The sequence below is a fragment of the Labeo rohita genome, chromosome 22, assembly GCF_022985175.1.
Source record: "Labeo rohita strain BAU-BD-2019 chromosome 22, IGBB_LRoh.1.0, whole genome shotgun sequence".
Classification (NCBI taxonomy): domain Eukaryota; kingdom Metazoa; phylum Chordata; class Actinopteri; order Cypriniformes; family Cyprinidae; genus Labeo; species Labeo rohita.
The window spans coordinates 28,638,498-28,656,250 of NC_066890.1; the positions used below are offsets into that span (position 1 = coordinate 28,638,498).

At 34.0% G+C, this 17,753-nt stretch overlaps 1 protein-coding gene across 1 annotated transcript in view; it reads left to right on the top strand.

The window, feature by feature from the left end:
* ell (elongation factor RNA polymerase II) overlaps nt 1-17,753 on the top strand; it is a 51,695-nt gene that overhangs the window by 7,087 nt on the left and 26,855 nt on the right. The window contains exon 2 of the mRNA XM_051094620.1: nt 17,121-17,165. Within this exon, the coding sequence (XP_050950577.1) occupies nt 17,121-17,165 (45 nt within the window). The remainder of the gene's footprint in view (nt 1-17,120; nt 17,166-17,753) is intronic.

A 17,753-nucleotide genomic window follows, 5' to 3' on the forward strand; every position in this document is an offset into this window, starting at 1 on the left:
TTTTTTCCTCAGAATTCCAAGTTTCTGTCTCACAATTCCTAGTTTATACCTTGCAAATCTGAGTTTTTTCATCAGAATTGAGTTTATATTTCACAATTCTGAGTTTATATCTAGCAATTCCTATTATAAGCTCGGAATTGCAAGATATAAAATTAGAATTGCAAAATTCCAAAAAATTCTGAATTTTCAGTTTCTATTTCACAGTTCTGATTTTATATCTAACAATTCGTTTTTTTTTTTTTTTTTTTTTTAAAGTCAGAATTGAGTTTCTATCTCACAATTGAGTTTATCACAATTCCGAGTATATTTCTCACAATTCCTAGTTTTTTTTCCCCCCTCAGAATTCCAAGTTTCTGTCTCACAATTTGGAGTTTATACCTTGCAATTCTGAGTTTTTTCATCAGAATTGAGTTTATATTTCACAATTCTGAGTTTATATCTTGCAATTCTTAATATAACCTTGGAAAAATTTGAATTAGAATTGCAAAATTCCAAAAAAGTCTGAATTTTCAGTTTCTCTCTCACAATTCTGAGTATACTACTTATAATTCCTAGTTTTTTTTTCCTCGGAATTCCGAGTTTATATCTCTCAGTTCTGAGTTTCTATCATCTTGCAATTCTAAGGTTTTTCTTTTTCTGAATTCTAAGTTTGTCTTACAATTACGAAAATGTAACCTCGGAATTGCAAGATATAATCTTAGAATTGTGAAATATAAACTTGGAATTACAAGGAAAAAACTCAGAATTGCTAGAGAAACTCTGAATTGCTAGATATTTATTTTGCAATTCTGTTCTCCTCCCCGATTTCTCACACCTAACCACCCCCCCAAAATTCAAGGCTTACCTCACAATTCTTTTCTTTTTCTCATAACTAATCTGACAATTCTGAGTTTATGTCTTGCAGTTTTGGGGGGAAAAAATCTGATCTGTGAAATGAAAAGTCATAAATCCCTTTTAAATTTATTTTTTATTCTGTGGTAGAAACAGGCTTTCATAGATTAGTCGCTTTGCTATCAAACTGACACGTTGATGGCGACGAGTGAATCCAATTGGACTCTATCCGCTCTCAAATGGAAGCCAGATCCTTGGCAAAGGGTTTTAAGGTGTCAATAGGTGAAGTAATTCAGAGGTTGTTCTTGGATCACGGGTTGGCCGTGTGAGTTTCTACATTCCGTTCCTCTGAGCCCACGGCGGTCCTCTGGAGAGTAGCGTGTAGTGCACAGATGGCTTCGGTCAGCAGGCTGCAGAAACGGTCATTAAAGGGCTATAATGATCTTAAGAGAATGCTTATCTACTCTTTCTTCATGGATAAAGTATATTACATGCTGGGTGTTTTGCCCCTGCGTTTGGTGTCCGGGGTTATCGACTTACGTAATGGCTTGAGTGGCACCGGAGGGGAAGCACGAACAGCGGCGTCTTCACCTTCCTCTTAGTTTGTACCACTTTGCAGTTCCACAGGTGACTCCCATCGATTTGTTGTTTCAAGCGATAGCCTTATCTGACTGGTGCCAAGCCTGGTGCTTAAACAAGTCCAAAAGTAGTTTAAAAAGCATAGTTCACTTCAAACAAAGTGATTTTTTTTTTTTTATTATTATTATTATTATTATTATTATTATTATTATTATTATTATTATTATTTTACGCACCCTTGTGTTGTTTAAAGCCTGTATAACTTAATTTCTTTTGTTGAACACTAAAGATGATGTTTAGCAGAGTGTCTGAGCTGGTCTTTTCCATACTTGCTTAGTATTGCTTGATGGTTGTAGTCACCGTTCACTTTTATTGAAAGGAAAGGAGTCGCTTGGGTTAACTCCTTTTAAGCATTAACTTTAAATAGTGACTTAATGTCTAACAAACTTGATATTACAGTAATGTAACAATATCTCAGTAATTTTACGTAAATGTTGCTTTTCCGGTATTGAAGATTTTTCTAGCATGTGGTTTTAGGAAATCTGAATCATTCCATTAAATTAATTTGTTTTAGTGAATCACTTCGCTCCGATAATTAAGTGGTTTAAACATAGATTTGCTGATTAATTACATAACATTCATTACTTTGTCATTTTACTTATTTAGCGTATTTAATGTATTTTAAACCATTATTGTTTCAGTGTTTTGTGAGCTGTTGAAGTTTACACACCCTAATAAAAATTTTTGCACAAGATGATATTATACAGTCAGATCACATTTTTTTTTGTGTGGCAGTTGTGATTTTTATCAGAATTTTTTTTTTTTCCCTCAATCGTGCAGCCATAATAGATAGATTAACGATATACTGCCTTTATGTTGTTTCTGCAATAATTTGAAGATTGAATGTGAAATTATTGCAATATAAAGGAAAAAAATTGTAAAAGTATAACGTTAGGTGGGATAAATCGCGGTTTAATTTCATAATGTGCGATTTAATTTTTTTTTTTTTTTTATTGATTTGACAACACTAGTTTATTATTTTTGTTTCTACATTAGTTTGAAGATTGTATGTGAAATTATTGCAATATTAAAGTATGTTTCAAAACTTCAATGTTAGGTTGGATTAATTGTGATTAATTTCAGATAAATGTGTTTTTTTTTTTTTTTTTTTTTTTTTTTTTTTTAATCGATTGACAGCACTAGTTTATTTTTTGTTTGTATATTATTTGAAGATTGAATGTGAAATTATTGCAAAATAAAAGTATGTTTAAAATGTTTTAATGTTAGGTGAGATAAATGGTAAATTAAACGTGATTAATTTCAGGAAAATGTGCTAATAGTTAATTTTTTATTTTTTTAATATATTGGCAGCGCTGGTTTATTGTTTTTGTTTTTACATTATTTTGAAGATTGAATGTGAAATTATTGCAATACAAAAATATATTTAAAAACTTTATTGTTAGGTGGGATTAATCGCAATTAATCGTGATTAATTTCAGAAAAATATGCGATTAGTTAATTCTTTTTAAATTGATTGACAGCACTAGTTTATTATTTTTGTTTCTACATTAATTTGAACATTAAATGTGAAATTATTGCAATATAAAAGTATATTTAAAACTTTTATCATTAGGATTAATCACAATTAATCGTGATTAATTTCAGAAAAATGTGCGATTAGTTAATTTTTTTTTTTTTTTTTAGATTGATTGACGGCAGTAGTTTATTATTTGTGTTTCTACATTATTTGAAGATTGTGAAATTATTGTATAAAAGTATATTTAAAAACGTTAATGTTAGGTGGGAAAAATCACACTTAATTGCAATTAATTTCAGAAAAATGATTAATCCGCTTTTGTTTTTTTTATCGATTGACAGCACTAGTTTATTATTTTTGTTTCAATGTATTATTGAAGTCAATTTTAGGTTTGCTCACCTTAGTAAAGATTGTTTTTGCACAAGAAATTATTTGATCTGATTATATCTTTTATAGCGTTTTATAGTATTATCTACTTTTTCATAGGGAAACGTGACTTCTAACTTACTTGAGTAGTTTGGCAAGGTGCTCTTTCACTGGAGCTTCACCAACACTGGTTTTAAGAGCCTGAAAACGTGACTCAAGACTTCACTGTGTTTATGGTGACATGTGACCGTGACATTTCTAATAACATGAATTCAGAGCAAACCAGTCAATAAGTTGTTTGGGCTAGAGGCTGTGTTGATGAGACACTAATCACAGCATTGATTACAGTTCTTGTTGCTCAACCTGACTGCAGTAGATGGACTAGATAGTGACTGGATTCACGTGGAGGTCAGGCACTGTGTCATGGATATTTAAGGAATGCTGATACTACATTTTTCAGTGCTGGAACTAGGGGCTGGTAAACCAGAATTAGTGCCAAATATGACTCTGAAATGTCAGGCTGTCATGAGACCGTTGCACTTTGTGTTGAGGTTCACTATGACCTTTTTGACAGTTTTGGCTTTTTTTTTTATATTAAACCTAAAATTGCTATTAAACCATTTCAGTCCTGACTGTAGTATAAGTTGCATGTTACGGATTCAGGGTTATACGTTCTTCTCATTTCAAATCTGAAAATAAATCAAATTCATGCTCATACAAACAAGTTTTTGATTCATTCAGCAGTCCTTACATTTTCACAGCATTCAGATCCCTGTGATCAGAACTGCTTGAAATTCCACATCATCTTAAATTTGTTTGCTCTTGACCAAACGGGATTGTTTTGGCAATAATATTAAAAATTCTATATTAATTAATGATTGGTATTATAAATCTAGAAAAAATAAATCAACAGCATATATCATGTTCCCGTTTCTGCCACTGAATAATATAAAAAAGGTAATTTCGACTTTTTATCTCACAGTTCTGACAATTTTTATCTGAATTGCGTGATGTGAACTTGCAATTGTAAGAAAAAACTAAGTGACTTAACATTTAGTTTTTTCCTGCAATTGCGAGTTTATATTTTTTATTTATTTTTTTATTTATTTATCCTTTATTTAACCAGGAGAAGCCCATTGAGATTAAAAATCTCTTTTGCAAGGGAGACCTGGCCAAGACAGGCAGCTGTATTACATCACATCATTACATACATACAAAAAAAAATAAAAAAATAAAAAAATAGAAACAGAGTGAAAGCCAATTTTGCACATACAATGAATTCACAATTAAAAACATTGACATGTGAGGGAGTCCAACTCAAAACATCTCATTTTTAACTTAAAAACACTCAAAGGAATCAATTTACTAAGTTTTAAGTTGTTCTGCAGCAAATTCCATGTAAAGGGTGCAGAATAAACAAAGGCCCTTTTACCCAACTCAGTACTGACACGTGGGACAGAAAGCAAGACAACAGCCTGAGAACGGAGAGAGTAATGACCAGTACTTTTTTTCATAAGAAGTGAACATAAATAGGATGGAAGCACACCAAGAATAGCCTTATATATAAATGTATACCAATGACAGAGCCTCCGTGTGGCCAGAGCAGACCACCCTACACGAGAGTACAGCTCACAGTGGTGGCTGCGAGCTTTACAATTAGTAATAAATCTCAGCGATGCATGATAGGCTGCGTCAATCATATGAAGGCATTGAGCAGATGAATGCATATATAATATATCACCATAGTCCAACACAGATAAAAAAGTAGATGCCACTAGCCGTTTTTTAACATTAAAAGAAAAGCACAGCTTATTTCGAAAATAAAAACCCAATTTTAGCCTCAATTTTCTCACTAGACAGTAAACATGAGGCTTAAATGATAGGCAATCATCAATAACAATACCAAGATACTTATAAGTTGCAACAGTCTGTATTTCACGTCCGTCAAGAGTAATCACTGAGGGAACATTCAGTGGTCTATTCCGAGGGTCCGTGAAGAGCATAAGTTTGGTTTTGTCTGCATTGAGCACAAGTTTCAGCTGTAGCAAAGTGTTTTGGACCACAGTGAAAGCATTCTGTAAATGTTCAATGGCTTGTTTAAGAGAGGATGCGCAGCAGTAAATAACTGTGTCATCTGCATAAAAATGAAAGTTTGCATCAAACACATGCCGATCAAGGTTATTTATATAAATAGTAAATAGAAGAGGGCCTAACACAGAACCTTGTGGAACCCCTTTAAGAATTGGTAAAATACCAGATTGAACACCATCATGCTTAATGCACTGGGTTCTGTCACTAAGATAGTTTGAGAACCAAGAGACAGTATTCTCTGAAAATCCCGAATTAAGAAGCCTAATCTTTAAAACATCATGATCAACCGTGTCAAAAGCTTTTGACAAATCAATAAAAAGTGCGGCACAGTGCTGCTTCTTGTCACGAGCAACAGAGATGTCATTTATCACCTTCATTGCAGCTGTGATGGTACTATGTTTTTTTCTAAAACCTGACTGAACTGGGGATAAAATGTCCTGTACATGCAGGAAGTCTTTCATCTGATCACTCACCAGGGATTCAAGCGTTTTGGCCAAAGCAGACAAATTAGAAATTGGCCTGTAATTATTTAAATTTGACGGGTCACCCCCTTTCAATAATAGGCAAACAAATGCAGATTTCCATATTTTGGGAATAGTGTTGCTCTCTAAAGTAAGATTAAAAAGGTACGTTATAGGCTGTGCTACATAATCAGCAGCTATTTTTAAGAAATAGGGCTCTATAAGATCAGGTCCTGGAGGTTTTTCAGGAGCCAGCCCTTTTAGGGCTTTTTGAACGTCAGCCACTAAAAATGGAGTGAAATTAAAGACACTTGTAGAGACTGGTACATCTGTACAGGGTGTCACAGTAGAAGGACAAGCAGTGTCAAACAAAGAACCAGACTGAATAAAATGCTCATTAAAATGGTTTAATATCTCCAGCTTGTCATGAACTACTACAGACTCTTTCATAATATAAGAAGGAACATTAATACTATCTTTGTTTAGAGAAAGTAATTTTATAGCCTTCCAAAATTTTCTAGGATCATTTAAAGTGTCTGTAGTGGCTGACAGATAAAAGTCAGATTTTGCTTTCTTAATAAAAGAAGAACATTTATTTCTTGACTGCCTAAAAACAAGCCAATCAGACGAAGAGCCCGTTTTTCTTGCTTTGGCCCAAGCTAAATTGCGGTCATGAAGAATTTCTCCCAGCTCAGAGGAAAACCATGGATTGTCCCGCCCCTTAACTCTGAATCTCTTTAGTGGGGCGTGTCTATTTATTACTTGCAAAAAATTGTCCCGGAAAAAGATCCAGGCTGACTCCACATCGGGAATCAGCTCTATTCTACTCCAATCACAATTAAACAAATCATGGCAAAAACCCTGTTCATTAAATTTTTTGAAATTCCTCTTACATATTACGCGAGGTTTACATTTAAACATCTTAGTATTCCTTACAGCAGCAACAACACAGTGGTCACTTAGGTCATTGCAAAAAACACCAACAGCAGTAAACTTGTGCGGAACATTGGTCAAAATTAAATCAATTAAGGTGGATTTCTCATGGCACTTAAGATTTGGATGAGTGGGAGAGTTGATTAGCTGTGTAAAATTAACAGAATCACAAAATAACTTAAATTCATCTGAACAAGGTTTCAGCCAGTCCCAGTTTAGATCACCTACTAAAATGATTTCAGAGTAGTCCAATCTGGATAAGAGTTGAATAAGTGTCTGCAATGCAGTACTCAGGGCAGAAGGGGGCCTATAACACCCAACAACAGTAGCATAAAGGCCTTTAGTCAATTCCACCTTCAATGCCAGAAATTCCAGCTGCTTACTGATTGATTCTGAGTAAACTAACTTCACATTAAATTTAGATTTGACATAAATAGCAACCCCACCACCCTTCCTTGGTCTGTCAGCACGAAACACGTTATAACCAACCATTCCAATATCCCTATCAGTGATTGATTTTGTCAGCCAAGTTTCAGATAACACAACAATATCTGCATCTGTTAAATTCACCCAAATTCTGAGCAAATCCATTTTGGGTAACAAACTGCGAACATTAAGGTGAATTACACTCAAACCAGACATAGATTTCACATCAGATGGCAATGGAATACACCGCAACTCAGGGCCTGGATTTGGCTGCACATTGCCAGATAAAAGCAGCAATAACAATATAAACCATCTCTGTTTACCATTAGTATATGAGGAATCTGTAGTGTTTTTAAAATGAGAGTCCCAATAATGTCTGCCATCAAGTGCAAAGTAGTCATTTAAAATCCAAAGATTTTGAAGAAAAAATATATCTCTGGGTAGCAACCAGGCTATATTTAAGTGCTCTCCCAACTCTTTTGGCATTTGAGGGGAATGCACAAAGACTGAACGGTTGAATCCATAGGCTATGTCCAAAGAGCCACAAATGTTATAAGATGTACTCACCCCGTAAAAATCACTTGATCTTTGATTCAGCAAAAACAATGAATAAAGCAGCATTAAGAGTAAAGCCATGTTAGCAGAAGATGTTAGCAAAACCAGGAGGAGCTGGCAGGGCCTCAGGATCCACTCTAAAGATGTTAGCTGGGCTGCTAGGGCCTAGAGACACTAGCAGAACCTCAAGATCCAAGTAAAGCCTGGAAAGGCTAACAAGGCCTCCGGATCCAAACAGAGCCTAGAGATGGTAGCTAGGCTGCTAGGGCCTGAAGCGTAGAGATGGTAGCTGGGCTGCTAGGGCCTGGATAGGCCAACAAGGCCTCAGGATCCAAATAAAGCCTGGAGATGGAAACTGGGCTGCTAGGGCCTAGAGCCTAGAGATAGTAGCTGGACTGGAACTGGGCTGGAGATGGAAGATGTTAGCTGGGCTGCTAAGGCCTGGATCCTAGAGATGGTAGCTGAACTGCTGGGGCCTGGAGAGGCTAACTGAGCCTCAGGATCCAAGTAGAGCCTGGAGATGGAAACTGGGCTGCTAGGGCCTAGAGAGGCTAAGAGGGCCTCAGGATCCAAGTAGAGCCTGGCGATGGTAGCTGGGCTGCTAGGGCCTGGAGGGCTAGCAGGGTCTGCAGATTCTTGTTGACTGTTGGCACCTGGTTAAGCTAGGTGGATTACTGATGTAAACACCTAGTCTTAAATTTAATCACTTTTTTGCAACAAGGTAATCCATAATCCAATAAAAATTATTTCATTTAAAAACCAAAGAGCTCAGTCATAGAATCTACTAAAAATTAACTCCATATATAAGCATAAAAGCAAACAAATGAGTATATAAAAAAGGGACAAACACACATCAGACCATACATGCCGCCATCTTGGATAATGATGTAATTAATAAGCATTCTCAAAATATCTATCCATCATACACATGCATATTATAGAAATTGTAGGTATAAAATCGCAATTTGGAGAAAAAAGTCTGAATTGTTTATATCTCAGAATTCTGACTTTATAACACACCTGAGTTAAGTCAGAATTGTGAGATATAAACTCTTAATTCTATCAACACATCAGGTTTTTTTTTTTTTTTCCCTCTGAATTGGACTTTATAACTCTCAGTTGTGAGTTTATATCACAATTATGGGAAGTCAGGAAAAAAAAAAGTCAGAATTGCAAGATACAAACTTGCATTGGCGAGAAAGTTTGTGAGTTCATATCATGCAATTCTGAGGGGAAAAAAAATTGTAAGATACAAACTCGCATTACGTTTTTCTCACAATTCTGGCTTTCGCATTTGCAAGTTTATGTCTCACAATTCTGACTTTATAACTCGCAGTTGCAAGAATGTATCATGCAATTCTGAGAAAGTCAGAATTGCGAGGAAAAAAGTCAGAATTGCAAGATACAGATCGCATTGGCAGTTTTTCCTCACGGTTCTGACTTTCACATTTTATTTCACAATTCTGACTATAACTTGCAGTTGCGAGATGATATTATGGAATTCTGAGTAAGTAATTCAGAATTGCGAGGAAAAAGTCAGAATTGCGAGATACAAGTTTTCCCACCATTCTGACATTCGCAATTGAAAGTTCATCTCACACTTCTGACTTTATAACTCGCAATTGCGAGGTTATATTATGCAATTTTTTTTTTATTTTTAATAATGGTGGAAACAGGGCTTCCATAGATGGCAAATATAATTTTTTTGCTTGCTACGCAGTGGCTTTTGTTGTTTGTTTTTGTTGTTGTTCTGGCCATTAAATGAGATGGCGACAGGTACTAAAATTTTAGATTAAATAAAGAGACATTTATACGACACATTGTCAGCTAAAAACGGAACGTTTTGTGCTTTTTGGTCATTCATTTACACAATAACGTGTTTTTAACGTGTCAAAAATGCAAATTGATGCAAGACGTTTTTTGACAACAATAGCAGTATCGTCTCAGTGTAAACTACAAAAGTTTTAATGCGAATTTATGAAAGTGGAGACATCATACACATGCATATTACATGTTCAGTCTATAGCTTTATGTGCACAAGCGCATAGCGTTTCTTCACAGTGTGACATCGCCATCTTTTGGCCTGGCATCAAGAATACAGCAATGTTTGGTGTTTTTACTAGGGCTGTCAAATGATTGATCGCGATTAATCACATACAAAATAAAAGTTTGAATTAGCCTAATATGTGTGTGTACTTGTGTAATTATGTATATTTAAGAAGTATTTACAAGTATATGTGTTTATTATAATTATGTAGTTTATATATAAATGCAAACACATTCATGTACATATTTAAGAAATATTTACAAGTAAATGTATTTTTATATAATTTATATTATAAATAAAACAACATATAAATAACATTTCTCTTAAATATATACATTAATTTGTGTGCATTTATATATACATAACAATAAATAATATAATAACAATAAACCGTACACACACACACACACACACATATATATAAGGCAAGCACAAACTTTTTTTGTCTGACAGCCGTAGTTTTTTTTTTTTTTTTTTTTTTTTTTTTTTTTTTACAGATCCTTGTGAGCAAGATAATTTTGACAATGTTGTTGTCTATATACAAAACTTTGCAGATCCTTGTGAGCAAGATAATTTTGACAATGTTGTTGTCTATATACAAAACTTTGCAAGAATGCAAAAAATGTTTTTAGGACATTTTGTAAATATACTGTAATATTAAAAAACAAATATCTTAAAATCAGAGAAAAAAAATTATATGTAAAAAAAAAAAATATATGGTTGATTTAAATATCCTATTTACTGCACAACTTATATTAGATTATGGTATGGTATGTTATGTTATGGTATATTATATTATCTTATCTTATCTTATATTATATTATAGGTTGTATGTTCCTTATTATAAATCCAGAGGATAAAAGTCTAAAATAACAAATATTTTGCACGGTAAAATATAATTCATAAATATCCTGCTTACTGCACGGCTACTTCATATTGTATTGCATTGCATTGATCATATAATTTGTGGGCCATAACATAAAAACAGGGCTGTCACATTGATTAATCGTGATTAATCACAATAATTTATATAAATCTATACACACATCATGTAAACACAAACATTTATTTTGGTTGCGATTAATCGATTTAACAGCCCTACATACAAATAAGCTTTTGGTCGAGGTCAGAATGTCCATATCTGTGCATATCTAGCGTTGTCCAAAATTAGTGCCAGTGCTCCGCCTAGATCTGTGTTGTGTGATCCGCTGGGGTTCCGACTGTGAGTGTTGGTCCGGAGCCACCCTCTGTCCCAAGGTTAGCTCTGTGGAACGTTCTGGGCTCGTGTCCCAGTGAATAGTGACATGTCAGCAGCCCATTCAAACGAACAGGCTGAGGGTTGCACTCTTTTTAGGGCTGTAGAGAGAGACCGACTCTGTGTGATGCCTGTATTTATACAGCGTGCGTTGAGATCTGATGTCGATTGTCATGTTTGTCTCTTAAGTTTATTTTTGGTTGAACAAGAATTTTTTCAGTAGTTCAGCTATCAAAAATTATATATCAATACATTGTATATCGTATAGATTAATATATAGCAATAGGATAATTTAGACTAAAAAAATGGAAAATTGTGTAGTACAATACTAGCTCATTTTTACAGCTACAGTGCAACTCTTGCTGTTCTACACTTCATAAACACTTGCTGAAATCATTACTGATCGGTTTATAATGGACCGTGTTCAGGATAGATGCCATATTTCATTTTTGGCAGTGCTATCAGCTGACCTGAAATACACTCGCGCTGGCTCCGGGCCATCGGATCATCCTTATTGTTGAGCCCTGAAGTAATAAATCCTTCAGCCTTCACAACCAAGCCTAATTATCCTTCGTTGCCGTTCATGTGAACCTAAATTGGCGTGTTATTATAAACCTATACGACTGGGCTTTGTGTGTATAGAATATACATTAAGGTAATATCTCTGAATGTACAGATGCCCGTAATTACCGTAGCATTGGATTTTGATGTACACAGCCTGCGCCTGCAGTGTAATGTCTCCATTATGTGTGCCTATCTCAGTCGCAGATGGAATCAAAAGGATGATTTATTCATTTCCTGATGTGAGCCAGAACCCCATGGACTGAACACAGTGCATCACTGCATCTGTACAATTTGAAATGAACCATGATAACATGCTACTGTAATCTCACAATTTCAGCTTGGATGGGATGAGATTGTGACCAGTTTTGCTTTTCTTGCTTTTTTTCTTTGGACTGTAGTCTAGATCGTCATGTTGACTTTTATATGTTCTCGCTGGATTAAAAGGGTAAAAGTCTTGCAAAACTGAACGAACACTGTTATTATATGTTAAATATTCATGATCTGATTTAAGATGACCTTTTTAGCTGTTGTGGAAGCAACTTGGGTTATTTGGCAACCTAGTGCTGGGTAAATATTGGGCAATCACAAGCTGGGTTTTTTTATTTTAGTCAACTATTGTTTAAAAATTATTATATTGCTGGCTTAAAATGGACTGGAACTTATAAAAAAAAACACAGAATTAGAAAGGCAACTGCAATAATCTAAATATGAACATTTATTTAGCAAGAACACTTGGACAAAATCAAGACAAATTGAATTTATTTGGGTGAATACAGCATAGTTTGCAAAAATGCATTTGTTTAAACTCGTTTAACAAGCATTTAGGACATAAAGTAACATTTAAATGTAGCATTTTAATTTTAGTGTTCAACCGTTCTCTGTAATCGATTTTTACAGAGATAGCACTAATCCTCGTGCCAGTGTGTTGCTGAAATCTGAGCCGGTGAAGGGCTGCTGTTTGGCGGGGTGACTGCGAACTTCAGACCACGGCCTCGCGTTTCACTCGTAGCTGAAAGATGCCGTGACTCACTTCTAAAACAGTACTTACATTAGAGAACGTATTTTAATATCAAACTAAATTAAAGTCAGTACAATAAGGAATAAAATCCATTTATTTTATGCAAGCCAAAAGGCGTTTCCATCTTGCGAAACAACTGCGACTGACATCTCATCCTTATGTTGTGTTGCGTAAAATAATACAATTTACAGCACAGTAAAAACGTTATAAATTAAATAAAACGTATGCAAACCTTTATTTCACTGAAGAAGTGCACCAAATTGGCGGCACTGAGAACCGCTCTCTCCTGTAGAGGATTTAAAAAGGCCACGCTCTGACTGACTGTAACTCAGCAGCTGGGTTGTTTTGTCAGAGACGGGCTTAACCCAGCAGTTGGGTAGAAAAAAAATAATCCAGAGTTAAAAATGATCCAGCAGCTGAGTAAAAAAATAATTATAATTATTAAAATTAATAATTAAAATATAACCCAATAAAATTACCGAATGGGTTGTACCTGGCATTTGGGTTAAAAAATAAATAAAAATAACCCAGCGTTAAATGACCCAGCAGCTGAGTTACAGAAAAACTTCTCTGCACCTGGGTTAAAAAATATTAAAAAATAACCCAATAAAATGACCCAATGGGTTGTACCCAGCATTTGGGTTAAAAAAATAACCCAGCGTTAAATGACCCAGCAGCTGAGTTACAGAAAAACTACCCTGCACCTGGGTTAAACAACATTTAAAAAAATAACCCAATAAAATGACCAAATGGATTGTACTCATCATTTGGGTTTAAAAAAAAAAAAAAAAAACCCAGTGTTAAATGACCCAGCTGCTGAGTTACAGAAAAACTTCCCAGCACCTGGGTTGAAAATGTTAAAAATAACCCCATAAAATGACCCAACAAGTTGAACCTAGCATTTGGGTTAAAAAAAAAATAAAATAACCCAGCACCTGGGTAAAAAATATTAAAAATAACCCAATAAACTGATCCAATGGGTTGAACCCAGCATTTGGGTTTAAAAACCCAGCATTTCTTTTTGTGGTTTGTAGGGATGCACGATATTGGATTTTTGCCTATATGCTGATATTTTTCAAGCCATTTTGGTTGATAGCCAATGTCAATACTGGATGTGTTTCCTCCTGTTTGGAAACAACAGCAAGTCTGTCCTGTGCAGAGATTTTGGTTCGTTTTAACAACCTTACTTATTATAATGTAATAACATTAATAAATTTGTTTTATAATTGAAAGCTTTGAAAATGGCTATCAACTATGCATCAATCGCTGCTTTTTTTTTTTTTTTTTTTTTTCCCCTCCCCCGCAAATGCTTTGGTAACCTTAATTAATGCAAAAATGAAAATTCTGTCATTAATTTCTCATCCTCATGTAAGAACATTGCTAAAATAGTCCAAGTGACATCAGTGGTTCAACCGTAATTTTACAAAGCTACAGTAACACCTTTTGTGCGCAAAGAAAACCAAAAATACTGACTTTATTCAATCATTTCCTCTCTTCGCATAGTCTGAAAGCTCTCAGATTTCATCAGAAATATTTTTTGTGTCTGAAGATGAATAACATGAGGGTGAATAATCATTGACAGAATTTTCATTTTTTTTGGTGAACTGTCCCTTTAAACAATCCCCAAACCCTAATTATGAGTACTGCCAACGCTAGCGTTAGTAAACACAACTCAACAACAAATTTAAAATCTCTACAGTCGCTCCAAAACACCTCCAATCCTCCCAGCTGGTACAATCTTCTGCTTTTCTATGTAGTTTCCCTTTTTTTCCCCTCAACGCCATTGTCTGAGGAAGGAAGTGCGACACGTTTTGTTTACACTCAGCGGTTTGAGAAACACTTCCTTCCAAGAAACGAGTCCTCTGCGACTAACCAGACCAGATCTTTTCAGACTCTAGTTTTTTTTTTCTTTCTTACTTATGAAATTCATTCTGAATCATTCAGCCAGACAGTTTTTCAGCTCATCTGCCTCGCTAATAAGCGGCAAAGCACCTTGTTTGAGATTCAGCCGTTTGATTGGCTGGTTGAGTGGAGAAGAACAATCAGCCTTTTCCGGCCCGACATTAATGTAATAAGCAGCTCGCGCTCGGATTGATCCCTCAGCCCCGTGTTGACCGAAATTGCTTTGATGTCGATGAATACTTGTGCGTTATTTAGTATGAAGTGGGTCGTAGGTGGCATGATTGCTTTAGACAATGATGGCCGGAGTTGAACCTTTCATATTCAAGTAGTCTGCGCTACTCAAGGCCGTGCAGCCGACGTAGTTCACTCCTGTACGTAATTACTGTCTATAAATGTCATAGAGGACTAGCCTTTGCTGAGTGCTGCAGGTTTGATTTGTTGACTTCATTGTTGTGTTGTTGTTTCGTTTTCTTGGCACATGCTCCGGTCTTTCGAGTTCCTGCTGAAGCTGCTCTTGCCTGATCTAAAGCTCTTTATATTGGGAAACAGACCACATGGCTCAAGCAGGGAATTACTTGTAAAGCATCCTCTTATTGCACTTGTACGTCCCGTGTTTGACATGTGAAATAGCAGACGTGGTTTCGGGGGTGTATTGTGCTGCACTTGGTGGAGTTTTCTTCTGCTTTTCTAGTGTTGATCAAACAGCGATCATGTGTTTATTGGTGTTTGATTTGTTCTTGAAGTATCTGAGAGCGTCTTGTAAATTTAAACTGCTTTGACTAATGGAAATGCCAATGCTTGTTAACTTGAAATGCATAAAACATAAATCGGGTTATGGTTCCTCGTTTCATCATTTCTGCTTGAAGAGTGTGCTTGATGTCTTCAGAATTTAAATTTTTTATTTTACAGTACTTATAAAGTGAGGATGATATGAAAATGCATATTATGTAGAAATATAAAATTAATCAGTTAATGTAATTGAAAATGTAGTGCTGTTGCGAAAATGTAATTTCATAAAGGTGCAATTTTAAGTCCGTTTACATATCAAATATTACATAAGAAAATTAATGTGTAATTTATATACTGTCATTTTAATTACATTAATGTATGTTTACATTTCTGAATGAATAGACAGTATTTTAATTCCATTATAACATTTTTATATTTACTTATAAATTAATTGATATGAAGTGATTGTAATTACATTATGTAATTACAGGGTTTTTTTTTTCATTAATATATACAGTGGTATTGTTACTGTATTTATTACTTATTTACAATATGTAATGTATACAATTTTATAAATGGCTGCTCCTTTGCATAATTCTGGCAAAAACCAATGAAGCATTTATTATTTTCATGTTTTGGCCAAATATTATAAATTAATTACTAAAAAAAGTATGCTATTTTGCCTAATTTAAATAAAACAAAGTACTGATATATATATATATATATCAGTAACATGTCGGTTATCAGCTGATATTGATGTAATAATTAATAATAATAATAATAATAATGTTGTATTATTGTGAAACAATTTAGTTTGTAGTTTTTCGTTTAATAAAAAAACAGAAATTTAATATTTGGCTTATATTTGTAATATTTGTTTGACTATATATTTATCGGTAATTCCTTTTTTTTTTTTTTTTTTTTTTTAACTGTACTTGGTAATATGAACGTATATATTTTATATACATTTAATATTTTTATAAACAATATAAAATTAACCAGTTAATGCAACTGAAAATATAATGCGGTTACAAAAATTTCATAAGTGCAATTTTAAATTCATTTATATGTCAAATATTGCATAAGAAATTAATAACAGTAATTTAAAAAAAAATATATGTAATTGATATATACTGCAATTAAAATTAGTGAATTAAAAAAATGGTATTTTAATTTTTTTTTTTTTTGTGATATGCAGTCATTTTACATAATATTTTTACATTAAAATGTAGTTATATTGTAATTACGTTATTTACAATATGTAATTTATAAAATATTTTAATTTAATATATAAACAGTAATATTGTGATTACATATGTAGCTATTTCTGTTATATATGAATTGTGTGTGTGTATATCAATTTAATTATATAAAACGTTGTATAATAAATTAATATATACAGTAATATTTAAATTCAATTACACTAACTGTAATATAGAAATTAATTGATATAAACAGTAAGTTTAATTACATATATAATGTTTTTGTTATATTAATTGTCAATTTTTAAAACTGCATCATACGTACCATTGTTATATAACGTTTTATGTAACGTTAATTTATATTTTATATAACATGAATATATACAGTAATATTGTAATTACAGTACTTACAATATATAATATAAAATATTTTAATTAATTGATATAAACACTAATATTTTAAATATAACATTGTTACATATGAGCTAATGTTTACATATCATTATTTTAATTGCATGCATATGCATAAGTCACTTAATGTTTTTATAAATATGGATGCTAATGTCATTTAGTGTCATTTAATGTCATTTCTTATTGATTAATTTGTCTTGTCTCTTTTTGCAGGGTCTGACTGCTAAACCACTAATAGGATTCACAGGAAACCAAGGGGTGAGTATGCGATTTTTATTTTAAACGGTTTGTTTGTAGCCGTAAACCACTTGAAATATCACTCGTCATTTGTCATGGAGCCGCAGACCTTGCGTCAACCTGGGACTCTCCCCAGTTCTTGTGTATCCTGGTTGTGTAGATAATGCGAAAGACTTGTGATGACTTCCTGCAACACAGCCATCCATCGCAGTAACCACAATATCCTCTGCTCACGCTTGCAAAATCAGCATCGAGTCATTAGTATGGATGTCCAGGGTGTTTTATGTCTCCACTTTGTGTCTCTTTCTTGGACGTATAAGACAGGAAGTGTCTAAAGAACGTAGTCTGTAGCTCTGAACAAATGCCCTGCGCTGGCATGTTTCCGCCTCTGCTGAAATCAGAACCCACATACGTGTTTGTACGTCTAGTTTTGGTTTTTCATGCACTCTAGCTCAACCCAGATCTGACAGTGAACAGCCTAATAAATGTTCATGCTGTTGTTATCTGCATCTCACGCTGAAGAATGTGGTTTGTCGGCCTCGGAGCCATTTAAACTTCTTCTGCGTGCACCTCTTATGTAAACATGCAGAAACATGACTGCGACTGTTA